At 37.8% G+C, this 23,313-nt stretch overlaps 1 protein-coding gene across 4 annotated transcripts in view; it reads right to left on the bottom strand.

The window, feature by feature from the left end:
• The window catches only part of GLCCI1 (glucocorticoid induced 1), a 55,986-nt gene that overhangs the window by 20,607 nt on the left and 12,066 nt on the right, over positions 1-23,313 (bottom strand). For all 4 annotated transcript variants that reach the window (XM_066991760.1, XM_066991761.1, XM_066991759.1 and 1 more), the window contains exons 2-3: positions 16,261-16,412; positions 7,480-7,566 (exon numbers count right to left, since the gene is read on the bottom strand). In XM_066991760.1, coding sequence (XP_066847861.1) covers positions 7,480-7,566; positions 16,261-16,412 — 239 coding nt within the window. The remainder of the gene's footprint in view (positions 1-7,479; positions 7,567-16,260; positions 16,413-23,313) is intronic.

Genomic DNA, 23,313 nt, shown 5'->3' with positions numbered 1-23,313 from the left:
ACTTACAAACAAGCACTGTAATAACTGATGCAAACAAAAGTAGTCCTCCTGACAATTTGTAACAATTTCTAGACTGTAATTGGCTTAAACTGAGGGACTGCAAAGCCTATAGCTTAATTTGTTTTACCTTAAGCCAAACCAAAGTTTTCCAATAATTCAACTGAAAAATAAAAGAGCCTCTACAAACAAAATCAATCAGTATGTATTGCTCCATCTTGGAGAACTTATTTAATACGTTTAACAGTATTTCCCCACAGGCTACATTATCACAGATTCCGATTCCTTCAGGCAGACAAAATTATCTTTTCTACTGTCTGCTGTAAAGATGGGTAATCAAATGATACATATTTTAAAGGTCAAATGCAACTACAGTCATTATTCATTTGACATGTTCTTTAACAGAAGCTAAAGAATTTCATTCATGAATTCCTCCATTTATTTAATCCTCCTGAATAGTTTCTACATGAAAGAGTATTTACCCTCTATAAGCGTTGCCTGAGAAGTTCATACCACATGCAAATTTATACAACAGGTAGAGATACTTCTTTAAAACTGCCTTCCCCCCCCCTCTTTGCGCTCACGTCTCACTATCTTTCACGATCAGCATGCTAGTATATAAGGTAAAGCATGCATGGCCCTATTTCATTTTTAACTCAGCTATAGATAAAAAATTTAAAAACCTGAAGTGCAAATAAGGAGATATGAATTCACACAGAAATCATGTTTCAAAGAACTTCATCAGCTGGAAGTATCTCCTCTTTTTGACTGACAGACTACAAGCACATTCACTCTGTGGTCAACTCCAAGTAGCTAAATATATCACTATTGCCCTTTCAAAGCAGCTTTGTGGTAGAGCAACACTTCACTCTTCACAGTGTCAGCAATGACAGTGCTTGGTGAAGGTTTCAATGGAGCCTTGCTCCAGGCTTTGCAATTTTCTTGGTATTTCTAATATCACTCACAAAAGACAGATCCATCTTTAATGCTTCATATCAAGTCTTGCCACACCTCATTATCCACATTCAGAGAACTGCTACTCAGAAATGGTTGACTACTCTTAATCTTCAATGACAGACAAACAGTTTAGATTTCCAAAAGGGTCTGTGTCGAATACACACAGAAAGATATAGCCCTAGCACGACCAAGTTTCTAACACAGACAGGCTAGATTTAGAGAACAAGACTAATCTCTTGATGAAAGGTGCCACTTGGGCACCATGATAGAAGAAACTTCAAAGGAGTTTGAAGAGATACTTCACCTCTACAAAAAATATTTGTCCAGAACTTTCCCATTCTGCCTGTAAGAGTAATGGAAGTTAGGAAACTCAGCTCAGAGAGATGAAGCAGCAAGAAAGTAACCAGTTCGATAAGGGAATGTGAAAATAAATCTATGATGGTTTACATCTAGAATGCTGAAGAAGGTGAAGAATAGGGAAATTATCTTCTTTAAAAGTAAGAATGAGAAAAAAAAGAGGTCCAGACTAGAAGACAGCTGTGGACTGAAATGGATGGCTACAAGAATAACCAAAAAGCAAAGACACTAGAGGCAAGGAGAGTACTTTATATAATCTTTCATTTCTGCTGCCTGATCCTGTGGGCTTCCTCCTGTTTAAAAAGTTAATTACCCTATTTTTTATTTAAATGAAATCTAGCTTTCTGAGCTTTCCTCAGGACCATGCTATAAAAAAGATCTATACAAATCCACATCAGAGCTCTGACTCAGATTTTTGATACAAGCAGCTTGCAAATCTTTAAGAGAACATAGCCTCTCACTATAATATTTGGACAGTGAGAGAGGCTGTATTGGGCCAATACACCTCTAGACTGTCCAAAATCTTGATGCTGTGATGCCCCCCATCTGTCAGGGCCCTGAACATCCTTATCTGTGGTGGAGCCCATACCCCCACACTGCAGTCGAGGTGGGGCCGCACCACACTCAGTGCAGCAGGAGGGAGGATCACCTCTTCTGGCCGGCTGGCTGTGCTGTGCTCAGGGCACCCCAAAATGGGGTTTGCCCTCCTGGCTGCCAGGGCACGCTGCTGGCTCGCGCTGTGCTTGCTGTCACCGGCACCCCCAGGTCCCTTTCTGCTGAGCTGCTCCCCAGCCACTCGTCGCCCAGCCTGGGCCTGGGCCTGGCATCGCTCCATCCCAGCTGCAGCACCCGGCATTTGCCCTTGTTGAGTTCCGTGCCACCGATGACTGCCCAGTGCTCCAATCTATCTAAATCCCTCTGTAAGGCCTCTCTTCCCTTCAGGGAAGTAAACAGCACCTCCCAGATGATTGGTACTGGGTAGAACCGGGTAGAACCTGCACTTGAAGATGCAACTACTACTCTGGTGTAAACACACCCTGACAGTGAACTTCAGTCAGGGCAGCTGACAGTGCCAGAGTATACCAGAAGCACAAAAAACACTCAACTCTTCCTGTTCTGAGAGCAGAGATGACCAATATGGTGAGAAAGATTAGGCAGAAAGAGAATAAAGTGCTATGCTGGGGGGAAAAAAAAAAAGGAACAGCAGTGAAACACTCCATCTTAACAGGGCAGATACAAAGAACTGAAAGGGTCTGGGGCACCATTTTCCTTACATTCCCAAGTAAGGAGCATGAAGGTGACCAACACATACACAACCTTAATAAAAGCACACATGTAAATCATCAATTAAAGATCTAACATGTATCGTTTAAAGCATCCAGTTGTTGAAGACATTAAAGCCTTAGCTTTGCACATGTGTACTTAGACCCAAAAAATGCGAACATGATTTTAGCGTACCAACTCAAATGCTCTCCCTTTCTACCAACTTGAGGGAGAAGGCACAGAAAATTCATTTCATGCATTACTTTCTTAAAAAAATAGGTCTTAAAACGAGATTTAGAGGATGCAGCCGATTTTTTTTTCCAAAGAGAAATCAAACTGGTGCTTTCACTGATGTGCAAAAAATCATTGCACAGAACACCAACAAAAAGAGACTACATATAGAAAGTAATACCTGCAAATTGCAGTAATGATAGTTAGAAGATCTTTACAAGATCTGTCCCAGAAAAAAATAAACTGCCTTTTTATCAGTCATTATTCCCATTACAGAAGAAAGATTACTGACAGGCGTGCAGACTTTTTGTGAACATTTTCAAAATCTGAGCTCTAAGGACCTAAGCTTCCTTTTATTCCTCGGGGAATAAAAGCAACTTGAACCCTACCTCCAATGTTCAGACACTTAAAAATTACACTACTTTACAAGATGCAAGCATAAGCTGGTAAGTTTCAAAAGGCATTTTTAAATTCACATTTTGCAAATACTCTAGTGTGACTGTACTGGAGAGGGAGAACAAACATATCTGTGCACTTTTCAGAAGAATTAAGAAAAGTTTCAGCCTTTTCTCTCCAGTGACCATTGCCTTCAATATTCTTGATGTATTGGAAAGACTTTTTTTCTTGACATACTTTAAAGTTATTTATACAAAAGAATCAAAAAAGATCGGTGCATGGGTTATTGTCATGCAGCCAATTATAAGATGACCACACATGCTGAACTGAAGCAAGGATTATTCAATAAAGTTAGGAAAAGTCTGTATTTTCTGCTTGCTTAGTATTTTTATAACGAGAAGTATATTTGCAATAAATACAAATCTTGTCTATATCACTTGTAATATGCATGTAATTTAATATAGCTAATGGCACAAATCTGATAAATAAGCAAATTCCATTTGCTCTTCACAGCATTGCAATAATCTGAGTATCCTGATAATTTTTCATTTGAAGAGACACAAACACAGTACAAATATGAAAGAACATGTCACATCTCACCACTCCTAATTGTTCATTAATATTTATCAGCTAATAGATTGTACTTCTACAAATCAAGTACACAATACAGTAACTTCCCATTGCTGAACAAGCCGCAAACTCATCATTAATGATAGAAAGCTTTAACTCATCTGTGAACCACTTGTTAAACAAGTTAACAAACAGGTCAAAGAGTAAAACAAGCATTAGAAATTCAACTTAAACCTTTGCATACAATCATTCAATACATATATGAAAGCATATAAAAAGATCAATCCTTCAGATCTGATTCTCTTTTATTCCAAAGTCTTTTTCAAGTGTTCTGTTAATACGAAAAAGGAGGACCCTTCCAACAGGAGTTTGCTGATGTCAGTGTAACAAATACAACATATAGAGGTATTTAAGGTAAGTGGAAATCAGATGTCTGAAATAGTAAAGTCTTAATATACTGAAAACTATTTGCCTCAGACCCTGCTTTTTTTCCAGCTGAGTGTAAAATCCAGGGTGAGGTTTAACTAGAACAGTCTTCATTCAAATTCAACAGAATTTTAAACTATCTATTCAGGTTCAAAGAGGAAAAAATACTGGTGGTTCAAACCTCTATTTTCTGATCAGAGTTGTTGTATTTGACACAATCTTCACCTCTCACTCAAGAGGTATATCTATTAAAATAATTTTAAAGAAGCCTGGCATTAGCTTACGAGAAGTTATATTCAAGACTTAGTTTAAAAAAAAGCAGTAGATCCCCCTCAGAATCAAGAAAGAGGCTTCTTGTTAGGAAGTGATAAGAAACGTACACATTTTTAGGGTTTATAAATTTGCATATTTGTAGAAGAGTTTCCTGTTGTGGTAAACAAATACATTTGATTGAAATAGTTCTCAAACCAATAATAAAGCCTTTTTTTAAATTTGAAGGACATCCAATCTTTTTATCACAATTAATTAAAGCCACATATACAAATATTTGGTTAGTTTACAGTATCAAAACAATAAAAAATGCTAGAAATCATTCCATTAGTTGTTGGAACAAGAAAACACGAATCTAAACTGAGACAAACCAAGGAAACTGTAAATAGCTATCTGCTTATTTACCGCCAAATGCTTAGGGAAAACAATCCTAAATGTTGAGCAGAAGTACTGTTACCTAATGTTACTCGTAACAAATACAGTTGTCCAGTAAAGGTGATAGTTTTATTTCTATTATTTAAGCTCTTACTTACAGGTACCTACAGCTTTGTCAATTTTTTGACTTCTTCCAATGCTCTATTCAGCTCTCCTATCACCTTCCCATCAGAAATTTCAGCACAAGTATTAAAGTTGTTTTAAGACTGAGATTAAAGTGAAGGGGAGAAAAATAATTTTATCTATGCTAAGACACATTAGCATAGTTTTCAGATGTTCAATGCCTTTGAAGGAAAAGACAAACATTTGATTGGGAGTCCTTTATGTTGGGAATGCACCTATTTCCCTGGAAAAGCCTTTAAGTCTGGTTAAGTTTTAGCAAAATTTCAGTTTGCATTTGTTTATGAAAGATGTTTGGAACTGGCAGCTACATTTGCGAGTATCAGCAGCTTTTTCTACTGAGCTTTAGATTTGAACAGAACTGTCTCAGAGAATTTTTCCTTCCAGAAACCGCAGATTGCTGAGACACAAAGAAACTGAATGCACAAATACTATTGGTATTGATCAAACTCTTACCATCCACCACACAGGCATTAAGTAGCTCGGTGGAGGAAGGGGACAGGTTTGCATATCCAGGAGAACAAACATCACACACACATGGAATGGCTGCACAGACAGGCTGGAACCAGGCCTTACAGGTGAGGGGATGGAAAAATTCAGGGACAAAAACAGAAGCCAAACAGAACTGAGAAAGAGCTCAAGTAAGGGAAGGTAAACTAGAGCTGGTTGGATAACATACACAGAATGACATTGGAATTATAAACCTGGGGAACTGGAAAAGGCAACAAAACAGTGTAGAAAAGCTGGAGAGAGAGAGAGGAAAACAGAGGAAGGGAAAGAACTGCAAGCTGGAAGAGGTAAGACAGGTCTTAGGGTGAATAACCCTTACAAAGTCTGAATAGAAATAATTCCCTTCCACACATCCCAATTTTTTACCTTTTTTTATTACTGTGTTCTATCTGAAAGGCACCACGAAACCCACCAGCCACAACATGTTTATCTTTCTCTTGAGCTCAGCCCATAGAGGACAGTAACCTAGCACAATGGATCACTGCTATCAAGTGGCAGAGACTCACTTACATACTGAAGGTTTCCCTATCACTGACAGTCACAGCCATGTGGTAAAGAACAGCTGCTTGCTGCAACACTTGATAGGGAACCACCAGATGATGAAGGATGGTCTCAGTAAAAGCAAGTGTTATCCTGGATATACAGATGTTATTCCTGCCTCTGGTACAATTCCTTTGTGCTGGTAGCTAATGTTTAAGCCAAAAAACTTTTCAGATACAAGACTCGTTCTGCACTAATTCCAGGGCACAATTTGTGATTTTGAGTATTTGCTTACCAGCTGCAAATGAAGTCACACAGGCATTTGGAAAGCCCATGTATAATAAATCAGTTAAGACAGGCTTCATATTGGGTACTCGATGAGACAGGAATAGACAATCCTTACCTCTCTTCAGCTCAGAATCCTTGTCTTTAAAAATGAGGATATTGCTACTACCAGAATGAATGATTACTCCATATTCAAAGTTGATTTCAGTATTTGAGGAATCAAACTTACATCACTCCTTTTGATAGCTATTCTTCCTATCAACAGCTATCAGGAAAAGGACTATCTACTGCCAATAACAATCCCTCCTTAGCCAGCCTATATATTTCTCCTCATTTTTGAATGCTCTATTAAACACGGAGCCAGGAGAGAGTACACAAAAAAATGAAGAATCAGGGCAAAGTCCCATCCTATGGGGGAGGAACCACCAGAATATGCCACAAGATTCGTTTCTTAAAAAGAAAGGTGTAGCTCTAGAAGAGAGGCTATACCCTTCCTGTGGGGACATGAGGCTTACTATAGGCCAAGTGTGTGCTACTGACCACAGCCAGAGTTGCATGAACTTGGGACAGAATGTAGTTTACTGGTGCATAAGGCTGAAATAGTGCATATTCAGCTGAGAGATGGAAACCATTTTCCTGTATCTAATTTCTCATTATGCAAATCTGCTTCATTTCTGATGGGTTCTTTCTAGTTGCTATTGTAGTCTACAAGAAAAACATATGATTAAAGAGCATTTCAAGTAATCATACCACTACTGTATCAACACTTACTCTATTTCATTTGTGAAACTGACATCCTCTCTATCTTCACCCTTAAACTTGACCGAAATTTCTAAACAAGAATATGGTAACATCCTGACAAACACTTTGTCTCTTTCAGCATTAAAGAACAGAAAGCTAGCTAAGGTAACTCTGAACAAACAATAACAGCAACAAGCTGGTTCCTCAGCACTCACTCTGGCCACTCCTCTGCTGACAACACTGTGTAGTAGGAGGGGAGGAAATCCAACAGGCATAAAAACAACCAGTCTTGAAACAACTCTTATGTTGGACATAAAACCTGTTTCAAAAGCAACAGAGGGGAGGGAAAGGGTGCAGTTTCCTGGACTCCAGATAGGGATTAAAAAAATATGTCTTGGGCATATCAAGACTTGAAAGGCTCCACTGTACAAAACTTCTCACCTCTTTTAGTTGATCAGCACTTCCCCACGATGCCGAGCGCTGATGAGATCTCTTTTCTGCTCCTTCTTCAGCCCAACAGCTAGGTGTCTGGAGAGAAAAAAAATGAAATACGTATTGTACTAAACTCCCCAGGTAAGAATATTTTTGGCACAAATTATTGGTTTAATCTTTCTGCCATGTCGGTGTCCAGGCATCATACATAAAGAATAAATTTCAGAATCTGATATACCACAATAATAGTGTCTATAGTAATAAAAAAAGAATACAAGCAACTCAGTTTAAGGCTTTGTAAACTTGCATTTACAAAGGATGAAGACAATGAACATTATTGAAGAAAACAGCTGCCTGATGATCACAAAAAACCCTTACCTGACTAGTTCCATCTCTGCTTCAGCATCCATTTCTAGTTTTCACTCAGTGAACACTTTAGAAAACCACAAGAATGAAGTACATAAATGCAACCTCAGAGACCAAAAGCCAGTATTAACTTCTCTCACCTGTGTTCCTTAGTCACTGTGCCATATAATCAATTCCTTATTGCTAACTGACTCAGTACACCATTTATTACTTCTGACACTGACCTAAACAGGCAGAAGACCATGCCTTTTCCAGCCTTGTCTGCAAGCCCAGAAGGTTGGTAACAATCCTTGGATGCCGGAGCTATAAAATTAAACCCTGACTGAGAAGGGTCTAGAAGCCAGATCTGCACCTCCTGGATTCATTCACCACAAGACTTACAAAATTGTGGGCATTCACCAGTACTTCTAAAGATGAGAGTCACTGTCTGTCAGAGTACCAATGAGGACAGTTGAAATCCAGAGTGAGTTTGGGGTATGAACAACATAAAAGGGCTAAAAACACAGAAATCCATGAAAACAAGATGTTTTCAACATTTCCCACTGGTACTAGCTGAACCCTTAACAACAATACTGACTGCAAGAAATAAAACCATACCACTGAAAACTGTGAGAGGTGGTTTTCAGGGCTACGGGATCATGGCAACACCAGAGGATCATGGCAGACACTTTCCCAGGGGCAGTGGCAGCCCACCCCAGCAGTCAGACAGCATCAGCGATCCACCTCTCCACAGGCATCCGTACTCTTTAGCCTTCATCCCCCTCCACACATGGACGCCTAGGTCCTCCACAGCTTTTCTCTATCGCTTCCTCTCCAGCATCTAGAAATCTCTACAGCACCTGCACATGGAGGTGGCACTTGTCTGGTAAGTAAGGAGGCTTGGCATAGCCTTGGAAAACACCACAACAAGCAATGCCTAGAGCTCCTCATTCTTGCTGCTCAGGGAAGAGGGGCAGAAGCAGCTCCCTGGGGACTGGAGAGTTGAACCCCACGTGCCATTAAGCACTGAATTTTAGTCTCAGGTCATAGGTTGTACCGTTAGGATCACAGGGCTGCTGTGGTATTATATGGCCTACAGCCTGGCACCAGTGCCAATGTTTAATGTGCTAAGTCACGTGCACAGGCCCACGTATCCCGTTGCTCTTTTCTGCCAGCCCTGCACTTTCTGCATCTTCTTCTGTTATTTTTATGTCACCAAGAATATTTCCATCAAGGCTGTGTGGGCGACTAGAAAACAAAATGACAACCATTTTGAAAATCAGCTTTTACTGATCTTTTTCCTGCGTGTTCCCAAGAAAGAAAAAAAACAGTCTTTATAAAAAGTTAGGGTTCTGTGTATTGATTATATGACTCTGTAGGTCTAGGGAAGAAGCCATAATGTGGTTATTAAAAAACAAAACAAAACCCAAGAGAAACAAGTTAAAGCAGCTATTTAAAACTACCATAAAAATACATGAGTCACTCAGCCAAGCAATCCACTACTCTTCTCCCTAAAAGCAGAGCCTCAGTGCCACACACATGCTACCTATGTGTACATTTACTTGCTCTGCATCTTAATGAAGCCATGCTCTAAATAATTACTTGTTCTTGCAGATTAGGTGCTTACCACCTTCCTGAAATTTCTCAGTAGAACAGATTTTACTACCTTCTAATGTTTCTTAAAGCGTCACCAGTATTTAAGTGGCTTGAAGATTTCTAAAGCACTAAAGAAGATGGGGGGGAAATTATTGCCTTTTTAAAATCATGGGCTTTCGCAATTTATTTTCAGTTTATTCTTTTCTGAAAGTATTTTTACTGTATTCTGAGTGCAGATGTAGACATATCCTCATACTACAAAAACAGACGAACTCCAATGCAAAAAGAATTCTTTGAAATTCATGTTCCAAGAATGCTTTCTGAACACATTACTCCACAGTTTGGTGGACAATTCCAGGACAAAGCAGAAACATCCAGAAAGATGGATGTTACCAGGGATCACTACAAGCTCACAACCCATCAGCTACAGCATAATAAATAGAACAGAAAAGACACTGAGTACCTAAAGAGTGCAAGTTTCTCAACAAACAGAAAGACTTAAAACAAAAACATATGTAGTGAGAACATGCTAGAATTTTTTTAAGCACAGATATTGATCCAAATAGGAAGGACAAAAACTAATAGCAACAGTGAAAAAATTTCATCAACAACACTGGTGACTGTTACTAAAGAAGTGGGAATGTTTATATTGCAGCCTATTTAATTGGAATTCTGAATAACAAATATATAACATCCATTCACTTAATACTAGATTTTGTACTGCCTCAAATATCCTTTGACAGACTCTTCCACTCAGATACTGTCCCTTGAGACAAGGATCACACATAGTTGATTTCAATCTCTGGAAAATTGAGTCAAGTCACAACCTTTCAAAATATACATACAAGTATCAGGATACAGGGGGCAGACTGTTTGTGCCCCTCACATCTATTTGCAGAATTGGTTTACACATACTGTATGATGTTCCTAGCGTAGTACTGAACTCAAGCAATGTTGTATTAATGCTCTATTTATAATCAGGTGGAAAAAAAGAAAAATAGTTAAAAAATAACATAAGGAGTTGCTAGACTATTATAGCAAGCCAGCCTCTTCTTTAAACTTTATAAATTGCTGCATCTAATACATTGTAACCTACACTATGTGAAAATAAGTTCTACTTTTGTAACCCCAAAGCCTTATATTCAAAGGTTTATATTCAATCAAAAATGGAAAAAATAAAAAACCCTTGTCACATGTAAACAGGAATTCTTTTTTGTAAGCTTAGTTGATAACGAAGCACCTCATATTTCATTTGAATGTTGCAATTTACATCACAAATAAGATGGGGTTGTATAGAACCCTTGATATGCCACATTTCCTGAAAGTTGTTCTCCCATCTTAATTTACCGTTTCTGCGAACTATGTTTATCCATGGAAGCTTCTATTTTATTATAAGCTGCTGTAAAGTGTACTCCCCATGTGTTAAACATCCAAACCAAAACAGAGTAAAAGAAAAAACTCAAAAGAGAATTTGAAGATAAATTTCTGAATCAGAACAGATGAAAGCAAAATTGCTGCACCTCAAGTCAGAAACAAAATAAGAGGTCACGAGTACTGTCTCTTAATCTGGCAATGCTATTTCAGAGCTGAAATAAATTTATTGTATTAATTATGAACTAAGTAGGATTTTTCCTACAAGTTTGTGTGACAAAAATAAGATTTAAAACATTTTAGGACATGAATCTAGAAAGCATTAAGCAATGCATGTTTCAAGTTCAAGAGGACGATCACTTATATTTTGAAACGCAGGGGTTTACGGTCCCAGTCTGTTGACACAATGCTTAAAGCATGTGCACGGGATAGGGCGCACTGAGAACACCACATCTGGTTGCTCTCCTCAGTCCTAACGTAAATCACAATTACCATTGTTCTAACTCATCCAGCCTTGCAGAGATTAGCATTTCTTCCAAAGCGTTTGGTAATTCTGCCTTGATTTTCCATCCATATCAAGGATATACACCTACATTCTTTCCACTTCATTTAGATCAGAATAACCGCATGGAGTACCAACCTACCTAAACCTAAAATAAGACTGAATTACTCTAAATATCTCATTTTATTGCCACCCCCTGGTTTTAATTACTATATCTAGCTTGCATCCCAGATGAACTAGTTTTGGGGGATGCATGCTAAGATTAAGAACACAAGTCTCCGTTCTACAATGGAGTTTTTGAAGAATTTCCGTGCTCGAAATGTAACAACAGCACTAGAAGATAAAGTCAAATCAGTGTTTACGTGTTTCTAAAGCATTCAAATCTAGATATTTACAAGAAGAAGTGTCCTAAAGAGTTAGAAATTAAGTCAATTACAGGTGACTCCTCTTAAATATTTGAGAGGTTAAGGAAAAGTCAGAAGGATAAATTCATAGCTATGTAACAAGTATCCTTCTCCTTTTTCCCTCCCCCCAAAGTATTTTGTTAAATAACATATGAGAATAATGATAACTGATAAACCAATTAAGAAAAGCTCCATGTAATTCAGCTTCACGGTTTATGTCGCCAATTTTTAACAAACAATCTCTACCCAAAAGAAAACAAACTTTATCCAGGTTACTAATGACAGGTAACTAATTACCTTAAAGCCTTGACCTACATGGAAGAAGAAAAAACATTTTAGCCCAGCATTCCAGTTTAACTCTTTAGATTAGAGAGTAGTTCAGTAAAAATTCTGAAACATGTTTTTCAAACTTTCTTCATTGCTGTTTGCATAATACATAATTGTCATGCAGAATGAAAAAGGCATATCCAAGCATCTTGGAATCCAGTTAAAAAAGGGGGAGGAATCACTGAATCGTATACCACTTGGACCTTTGTTATTTTTGTTGTATTATTCAGATTGATTCATTTTAACTGGCAATATATGTTATGACATCAGCATCATATGTTTACAGCATCATATGTTTACCCCTAACCTCCCTTTTTTATTTTTCTAAAAATGTTTTCAATGATTTAACTACTGCCAAATAATTACATTAATAAACTATGACAATTACCCAACTGTTTCTGGGGATTCTGTGGTTAGGCATACCCATTTCAACACAGAATTATTCCTCAAAGGTGGTGGTGGGGAAATTTCTTACATCTATAGCTCAAGGGAGAATTATACAAAGTTGCTCAATCAATGCTCCCAGCCCTGACAGAAGAAACATGGAATGAAGCTATACTGAATTTTAAATAGTTTTAAATGGAAATTTTAACTTAACCAAAAAGGAGAGGGAAGTAGGACAGCAGAAGAATTTGGGAAAGTCATCACAAGGTGTATCAACATGTGCAATAACATTCTACAGCAGTAAATTTATTTGCATTTCTGATTTTTTTAAAGTACTAAAATGGTTTTTTATTTAGTACTATTTATTTATAATAAATAACATTTAAATATTTGTAATAGTACTAAATAATAGCTGATTATCTAAAAACATACTGCTCCTTGAAGATCAGCTAGTTGTATGCATGTATACATATACACACAAATGTACAGGAATTCTGAGACATTTGTAATTGCATAAATATCACAAATATATTAAGTTGTAGCATATTTTTCCAAAAACAAATACAAACCTCACTCCTCTTCAGTGCTTTCTGTCAAAACACTTGAGGTAGGAGCAATATGAACTATAGTTACTATTCTCCAAAATGCAACTGAAATTAAAACAATAAAATTGTTTCTCTGTTTAAATAAGGTGTTACTGAGAACTCTTTAGAACACTGGCTTAATTTTAGAGAAAGAAGAAATCTTTTATTCATGAGCATATGCAGGTTTAAAGAACTTGCAATAAAACTCATTAATGGTTCATCTAATCACAGTGACGACCAGAATATGACCTTTTTATTATTATTATTTTAACTAGAAAAATTCTAAGGAACTTGGAACAGCCATAATCACCACCTTCACAAAACTGCACAAAATCTGGATTTAAAATTAAGGTTTGATTAGGGAAAATAAGTACCCTTGAAAGAGGAATAATTATTCCACCTACAACATAAGTTATACTGAAAGTTTTGTTCATGGGTTTAGAAGTGAATCTAGAATTTATTCTCCAATGAAATATGCTCATACAAAAAATGGGTTTTATTGATTTTCATTATCTTGTTTTTTATTGATTGTTTGTTACCATCTTCCACTCTGCTAAACTACCAAGTGTTATTTTTAGCTGCTGAAAACTATATGAACTCCCTTGAGCTAAAGTGTTACTTAGTCAAGAAACATGAAGCAGTAAAAGTACTTGTGCTGGTACTCACATAGAGAGCAAGGTTTTAATTTATTTTGCCATGCATGCACTATCAACAACTGGGACCTCATCCTTGGTTCTTGAAACTAACCCAAACAAAAACATAACCAAAACTCAGTAATGGTTTATGAGTAAGTTCCATTATAAGCCTTCGCATCGAACATTTTACTTATAAAAACCTGGAAGTTGCCAAGCCCATCACAATGCTTGTTACATTTTAACGACACAGGACTGCATGGATATATAAATACACATCTTTCAACCCAACTTGAACTGCTAAATGCTTGGTTTTTTATATATGCATAATTTGAATAAACAGACAGTGAACAATTATTTCCTCATTAGAAGACATCCACACAAATCCAAACTAAGAATAAAGGTGGAGACCTTTATTTGAAATTATCCTTCACCTTTTAATGATTACTATATTGCCTTTCCTCTCTTTTTCATTTGATTATGTTGAAAAGGTAAAACATTGTCCTTTCCTCAGCTTTGTTTCTGAAAGAGGCCAAGGGTGGCAGCCAATAGGTCAAATAACCCAAACACTTACTTTCAGCTCAATGGGAAAGCAATTTTACTGCCAAATGTGCAGAGCTCAAGTATTTATAGAAAAAGTTTGTTTCTGTTTTCCCTAACTACTGAAAAGGTTTGTGAATGCTTAAATATTCCAAATATTCCATTCATAACAGTATTTGTAAAGTCTGATATTCTATGAGAGAGGGGTTAAGAAATATAGTATCTATGAAGCGTGCCATAGAAAGTCTCCTGAATAGAACTTGAAATTAGTTTAAAAAAATCGGTATGTAGTGAAATGAAGGCACCTTGGAAAAAATCCACAATTAATAGCTTTTCCGGTAAATCCTTCATGACATAGATGATTGCTTATTCTTTGCTAAAATTGGCTGGCTGGTTTCGAAATGAATGAGTAGAATATGAAGATGGCATCTTCTTAAAGGGTCCAATCAGTTTCCTGTAAAACCTAACTTTCTTGGGACAAATTTTACTCGTTTGATTCCCAAATTTGTTACACGGAACTTCTGGATCATACTACAGCTAAGAAATACATACAACTAATAGCTCTCCACATCCTACAAAAGACAATACAAGCTTTAGAGAATTCACAGACTTTTTTCTTTTCTAAGCTTTCTACCCTTATTTTTCCTCTGTCAGAAGACTTTCTGCACTGCGTTACAGTACACTTCAAAGATGAGCAAAATTATTTATACATTCTAACTTGTCGTGTGAAATTCAGTATTACACAAAAGACTAAAACCTCCCATCATTTTAAAGAGCTGCTGCATTTGCTCTAAGCAGTGGTGCCAGAATGGGCAGAATGTCGCAAATTTGTGGAAACAGAAAATTAACCAAAAACTATGTATCTACAGGTAAAGTTACCACAGGAAAAAATCTTTGATATCGAAAAGGTGTCATGTAAATTGCTACAACGTAAGCTTCCATGAAGAAAAACATTCATGGCACAACAGAGTTACAAGCAAAAGTCAGGGTGGCAGAAGTATCTATCGTTTTTCCTTTGCAGGACACCCATGGTAACAAAGGACCAGAATCACAGCACAAGGACTAGACAACTGACGTAATCAGCGCTACAGGGCCTCTAGACTAAAAATACAACCAATGACATTGTTCCTTCTATTTTTCTACTGTAGTTTAGAATACTGAGACTAAGATGACTTACTTCATATACCCTAACAACATTACTGGAAAACCAAGAGCGTGACTTATTTGCTAGGAATGAGGTTTTTCAGAATTACGTGCTTTGTTTTATGGGCTTTTTTTTAACCTGTCTGACGATCATCTCTGTGGACAAATAGCCCAATGTAAGGAGGACTTGGGCAAGCAACAGCATTCACTTTCCCAGCCAAAGAGTGCTAGAGCAATAGGAATGCCACAGCAGCCTACCTGCCAGAGGATCCTACTAAGGACAGAGCCCTCAGGAGGATCCAGGAGTACTGGGACAATCTCAGCAGCCTTCCCTTTGTAGCTGGTGTAAGGCTCTCATTCTGATGACTGGCTTCAAGAAGCAAATCTTCCACAGAGCATTTTTATTCACCCTTCTTGCTACTAAGCAGCAGAAGGAACATCAAGACTGCACTGTATGCAGTCTCTTCTTCAGTTCCATCTAGTGACAAGCTCATCAATTCTTCTCAACAGTAACCTCACTCCCCACCCCTCCCCCCAACTTTTTAAGACCCATGAATTTATTACAATTTAATAAAATCTTTAGTTTGTCAGCCACTACTATGTTGTATTTAAATAACAGTCAGCAAAATTTTGCATATAGCAGCTTCAAAATGACCAGATACAAGTCTGAGATTTAAACCTGTTTATTTAGCCTCAACAGACCGGCCCACAGAGAATGTTTTTAACAAACGCTTTATAAAAGCTTAAAAATATTAACTATCAGTTGCATAACGTTCCTGAACTGACGCTAACTGATTAAGAAAAGACTACTGTACCCTATTTTTAGGGCTTCATATTTATAATAAAGTGAAACCACATTTCTTTGGAATTGAGTGGAGCTAAGATTCCAGATCAGGTGATAAAAGTATTACCAGAAAGACATCAATTATATGAAACATCTGTTGTTGTCTTATGACTTTTACCTGAGTAGATTTATCTTTCATACATGAAGGGTAGTGTACGTGGGGATCACGTGGCCACTGTCCTGTGAGGTAAGGTCCTGTAATTGTGTCCAAAGAAGAAGTTCGCCTTATGGTACCAGAAGTTCTGATTTGCTGGGATTTTGGCCTGTCCACTGTGGAAAACCAGAGCAAAATCAACAAAAAAAAGAGTCAGGCTACATTTGACGTGAAATGTTAAAAGCTAGCTATGACAGACAATGGCTAGAACATATCAGAAATCTTTGTCTAAATGCTAAGCTGAAAAGAATGTCATTACATCAAAGCAGATAACATCAGACAACAGAAAAATATACAAAAGCTAAAACTTAGCTACAAAATCCAACAACACTCCATGTGTCCATATCTGCAAGGAACAAGGCTACTTATGTGATACATTTTCATCAACAAAGAACATAAAGCAAATTTAAACATGTTGATGAAGCTACTCAGGAAAGACAGATATTTAGAATAAGAAAGCATAACACTGTATCAATTTAGTTTTATTTATATATTTGAAGTCAGCTTGCTCAGCTTTACAAATACTAAAACAAATCCTGGCAAAAATTATTCTTAAGAGAACACGCATAAAATTTCTTGCTCTCATGTATCTCATTCCATGTTGTTTACAGTATCCCAATACAGGCCTCAGCAAGCTGAAGTGTGTGACTGTGTACTTCTCCCTGACACAGCTCAGGTCAAGGCAGCTGCTGTGTTTGCCTTCGCTCATCACAGTACCTGCAATCTTTGACTCCTCCCTGCGTTTCTCTCCCCATACACCTAGATCATGGAACACTTCTACGTGCATTTGGAAAGCAGAAAGGCGGGTGATTCATGAGATCGTTCTTTCCCACATCAGAGTTTATGGCATGCTCTCTGGATCGTCTAGCTTTGTCCTTTAGGCAAAATTACTTCATATATTCATTTTCTAGGCTTTACATAAGCCAGTCTAAGCCCTATATTATAGCTACTGTCTATCTTGCTCACCCCCACTAAAGTAAGTTTGCAAGTGAAATTTTGCAAGTGAAATTACTTTCAAAACAGTCACATGCCATGCCCTGATCTAACCCACCAAAATCCTGTTCACTGCTCAGAACTTGAGAATTGACCTACTAGCATGCTTTTGCGGCCAAACATGGCCGGTGCCTCCAAATGCATCTTCTCTTGGTATATCTTATAGAACTGCTGAATCTCAAAAGGCGGACACCACCAAAGCTTTACGTAGCATTAACATGATGATCAGGGTACAGCCTGCACTAATACAGCATGCTTGGAGTATGATATATGAACTTACACTGCTGAAACACCTTATTAACAACTCATTCTAGGTGATAAACTTTAAATAATGCCATGAATTGAAGTGCAGTGGTGTGTACATATATATTTTGCCTTTGTGTAATGTAATTTTTTTTGATTGCTTTGTTACTTACAAATCAAATCCCTACAGTTTCAAACAGATCTACCCTCATAGGATTCCAATCTTGAAAATTTTGCGTTTTAAGAAAAAAACTTTTGAACTACTACAAGTGAAGGAGGCTGAAATCCAAAATAAAGGTGACATTTTAAACATGAAGCCAGCATTTACCTTTGTGCTGAAACACAAAAGTACCTCAAGGGTGCATACCTATAAAGCGTTCTTCCAACCTTCACTGTTAAACTATGGCACTAAGCTACTCCAGATAGTCTGAGTATAGAAAATTCCTCTGAATATCCTGTTCACTAGCAATATATTACACAGCACAAAACTATAAGGAAGTTGCTAAGTACGTAAGCAGTGAGGTATGTTCTTAAAAATAAACAGTAATTCCAAAGCAAGTTAGAGACCATGCAAAGAGAAACTGTCAGGATAAAGTCTGATAATGGTGAAATAAGAAATAACCCGAGTCTACGTTTGCAAGCTACACTTTTAAAAATATTATGAAGAAAGACCACAAGAAAGCAAGCCCAAAACACATGAACAAAACACATGCAACTAGAGTGAACTAAGGTCCGTGTCTTGTTCTACAGCCAGAAGAAAGGCAACAGCAGTCCCAACATTAATAACTCACAGAATTCCACTGCAAGGGGGACAGAAACCACCACCACCAAAAACTACTATGGAAAAATATAAATATAGTAATCTTGGATGTGAACTGCAGGACATTATCAAACCCTAAAGCTAGAAGGAGAGGTTCAAGTCGCAGTCTTGTAAGTCCCCATTACTCTTCAGTATTTCTTTGAATCACACAAAATAAACCGAGGACAATTTCTCAACTGCATAAACCAATAAATCAAAGAGACCGCTAATGTAATGCCAATGTTAATGCTGTCTGTTCCTTCCATCTACCTTGAGACAGCATGAGCAGAAGTGTGAACTCAGAGTGCAGTGATGCACTGAGTTAGATATAAAGAAAACTAAAATCTATGCCAAAAAAGCCATAAATATGCAGTTTTCACCATTAGATGCAGAGTTGGCAGCACATATGGTGCAGAAACAACCACAGGAGAGCCAGGACTGCAGCAGCGTTGTGTTCTAGTCAATAAATGCTTCATCCCTTACCCTTTTATGATTTATATACATCCTTAGACCATAAAAAATAAAGGACAAGGGATCTGCAAGTATGAAGTTTGAAGGAACTTCTACAAATTAGTATTTGACAAACTGTCTTGTACAGGAATAATTTAAAGGTAACTGGATGTAGTGGAGAGCAGGCTTGAACTGGACCACAACACTGCTGGTTCAGATCAGCTTTGAACTGTTGTGGAGCCACAAGCAACTACAGGTTCATTTTAAGTCTGAGTTCTTGCTACTCTGGAGCTACTACAGAACTTTCACTTTTCCCAAGCTTTCATTACCAACTGGATTTTAATGCTACTATCACCAATATTTTTCTCCAGTCCCAACCACTTTCTCCTGATGGAAACCTCATGCTCTGGTTCTCCTGCACAGGAAAAAAAAAGTGCAGCAAGTACCTTCCAAAATCTGAAGCACTTCAACAATTCCTGAAGTTAGCCAGCAGGCCTTAGCACTGAGAAAAGCACGAGCAATATAAAAAAGTTTCTTAAATTACTCAAGTTTTGGACTGTACCACATCTGACAACACTCAAAGAACATGAATGGATTCTACTGCAGCGGTAAGAAGTCAGAACAACTCTTTTCTTTTTCAGTGATGAGATGCTCCATCTCACAAGGAGCTCAGCTCTACCTCCAGAACAAGTAACCTTGGGAACACAGTACTTAAGAAGCATAACGTTACTTGGAAAAGTTAGCTGTAAGTTACAGAAGCAAGACACATGCTCATAGGAAAACAAAATACTTCACGCATTATTTAAAATACACCACAAGTTTTAATGGTATGTATATAAGGACTATTGCTAGACCTTTCTAGTTATGTTTTTACAGAAAATGACACAAGGGTCCACCTGAATACTACAGCTGGTAAAATTCAGAGTGATCCTACCTCCCAGCAGGAATCAGCTAAAATAAACCGCATGAAATCATGGTTCTGCATGCTGCATCGACAGCCAAAAGAATTCTAGCTATACCACCTAGACTGACTGAAAAAAAAGGTTTCCATTTCTCTGCCAGCAAAATGTAATTCAGTACGACTAACACATGACAGTTCTTTTGAAAAGGACATAGGGCTCAAATAAAGCCATCTGCTACAGCTCTGAAACGAAGAGATTGCCTCCCCACCCAGCAGAGAGGCAGCTAACCTGCACCTAATCTCACAGCCATGATCACAGTCCATTTTAGCTTAAATAATGTGTTCTGCCATGCACGCAATGAGGCAAGTTACCTGCAGAAGAGGAGCAAAACTGACAGCTAGCATTGGTACCAGGATAAAAAACTGCTTCAGCTAAATCCACCAGAGATCATTTATCAGCATCTTTTCTTCCCTCATCTCCTTCAACAGCTAGCAGACACAGCTCAAATTTGGCCAAGGCTCTTCCACTCACATCTTTGCATAGATATATCCAGCTCCAAAAGACTAAAATTATCCTAAGAACTTCTCAGATGACAGATTCCTCTCAAGTTGAGAGCAAAAACATGAAATAAAAATAAAGCTCATTCTTCCCTGAAACTAGCAGTATTAATATCGCCATCTCTTTACCAACATCAGCTAACTGCAACGCTCTTCTACCCAAAGGCTAGGTAACACTCTCACACTAATATCTCAATCTCTTCTTGAAAGCTCATCTGTAACAGATGACTTTACTTAAGACAGCCAAGTCACGACACTATGAAATATCGGTACAGATTTCCACAATACAGGTGAGACAGTTTCATGAGGTGTTGCTTCTCTTCGGTTCAATTACTTGGTACTCTGCAGAACCTTCTGGTTCACCTTCAGAGCTACTACTGAACTGAGACCCAAGCTTGTGTCCCACTGGCAAGAATTTCAGATTTTACCTAGGAAGTCAACACTTCTGAAGAATTTTGTCCAAAAATACTCAAAACATGAGGCCTGCAAGACTCTTGACAGGACTCGCCTGGTGTGACTTGATGGACATCCATCTGCTTAAGACTCCTCTCAAAGGTCCCAAAGGCATAGGTCAATTAGTCTGGCTAGGAGATGCAGAGGACTAGAAATAAGTACAAAGAAGAATCAGGTATGTCTGGGACATTTCTACTAGAGACTGCAATAAATTTACAGCAATCTGAAATACCAATGATTCAGAAGTGCCCGTGCAAATCCTTTTTGGATAACGAAGCATGTGGGAACACAGCACAGGAACAGAAGCTGTAATGTAAAGATAGAAAGCTGAATATTAAGGAATGGTGACCCACAGCAACCACTGAGAATGATGGCCCAATGCCTGGGGCCCTGTTACCACAGCAGCAGCTGTTCATGACTACCTAAAAAATTTTTAGACAAAATTCCCCTCTTCTGTTACACCTTCTAGAAGCATGAAAAGGGATACATCTGCTCTTACTTATTTCAGACCACAATTCCTTGAGTACTACTAACAGACTTTCAGATAGAAGAGGAGGAACAGTCTTGCAAGAATCTGTTCAAGGTTGGTTTTTTTTTTTAAGCATATATTGATACTATACTGATTCCTGAATTTATATTTGATGGGTATTTCCCACTCTGATTATGTAGGTAGGTGGAGAAACCAACACACGTTTATTTTCAGAACTTGTCTCTAAGACGCTGTGAAAGAAAAGACTGAATAATGAGGATTTAGAGGCTGCTCAGAAAAAAAAAATTAATCTTCATTCTCAAGAAGGCTTTTCTCCTCTAACTAGAGCTAAAAATCTCTCAAGGAGATGATTAGTGAGAGATTTGGGGTCCCTAGAAGTTTTACTCCACAGGACAGACCTATTAACTCAAAAGACATTTCCCAGTTGCCACTGACTGACAGACTGGTTTCTGACCCAACCTGCAAACTTGCTGAACTACCGTATTAACAGTCCAGAACAATGGGCATACTGTTTGCCACGTGCTGTTGGTAAAAAATAACCAAAAATAGGATTTCAAACAGCAACTCAAAAAAACACCCTAAATGCGTAAAAATATGAATTTTAAGCTACTGCAGTCTTCCTCCTGTAATAGAACAGCTTAATCTCATCAATAGCTTAAAACAAAGCAAAACAGTATGTTCAAACATTGAAAATACACTAGCATTTTGCTTCTATGAGGATGTAAGAGGCAGTCATTTCAAGTTACTTTCTGATGCATCAGTAAAAATACTGCAATTGCAGCTCCGTAAAATGTCTCTCTGTATTATGTGCACATTGTTTTTTGATTCAGTTTTATCAACTTCGGAAACTATTCTGAAGTTTCTATTTTCAGAAACTGACACAGAAGATGACTAAAAATGAAGGGGGATGACGGCCTGAAGTAACTGCTCAAAATAGACTGATACAATTCACATTGAATTGACCAAAAAAAGCAGGCATAGAACAGCATCGTGATCGAACCAAGGCTCCAACAACCAAATTGGACAACCATAAAGTGGTCCAGAGGTCTCCAACCCCACACTTGTCATCCAAGACAATCTACAAGCTAGAGTGCCCAGGTGATAAAGGAGGCTGCACACAAAAAACTGTAGACACCCACTGTAAGGATCTTCAGAATCAACTATACTGAGTTATCTTTTATAGCCACATAGATTCTGACCAGTCACTGAATCCAACAGGCAGATCGAGGCATTTCCTTTCACCGAGGCTTTATGCATGACTCTGCAAGGACGCACAAGTCCTTCCATACACCTGCACAGCAAGGCACCATGCTCAGAGACTAGAGGAAGAGGCGGATATGAATGAACCTGCAGGCACATGAATTTCTTCGGACCTACAGCTGACTTAAAAACTTGGTTGTCTACACATGTTGAAACGTGGTCTCTGCCTCATGTCCCCATTCTACCTAGCGACAGGTCAAGTGAAACATGGCTTACTTGCACCTTTTGGAAGTCAGATTTTGTTCAAAGCAAAACTCCCGTTTAAAATCAACATTATCTTTAGAGATCAAGCATAGAAAGAAAGCTCTAATCTGAGTAAGAAAAGCAAACAAACTATAAGGAAGAAAGTTTCTGCCCTTTAAAGCTAAGTTATTCTTCTAACAAAGATTACAGCTGGCACATATAGGACCTGTATAAAATGACTAAGCATTTAAGATCACAAAAGCCTGCTTTGTTCAACAGATGTAACCTACGTGTTCACAATTCAACAGGACGCTAGAAGGTAGATAAAACGCTAATTTAAAACCTTTCAGATTTTTATGTATTTCAGATTTTCAGAACATATCTTTCTTTGTCAGGTTATCACTTCAAACGTAAACACTACGCAAAGACCTAAACTTACATGATTTTATTAAATTATGCTATTTCAAATATATTCCTACTTTTAAAAAAACTGACTGGAGCTCTGTAGCTAAGCACTTGGGAAACATAAAACCAACCCATTAACTGCTGTACACTTCTGCAAGTAAAGAGAAGATTTTCTTCATTTTAGTTCGTTAATTTAGATCAGTCAAATGATAAATTCATCTGATCTTGAGAAATAAACTAGAAACCAAGAAGTGCACTAAAGCTGTTTTTTCTACTTCCAGC

Source organism: Anser cygnoides, chromosome 2, assembly GCF_040182565.1.
Source record: "Anser cygnoides isolate HZ-2024a breed goose chromosome 2, Taihu_goose_T2T_genome, whole genome shotgun sequence".
Taxonomy (NCBI): domain Eukaryota; kingdom Metazoa; phylum Chordata; class Aves; order Anseriformes; family Anatidae; genus Anser; species Anser cygnoides.
Note: the sequence above shows the minus strand (reverse complement) of the source record. Positions and strands in the feature narration are given on the sequence as shown.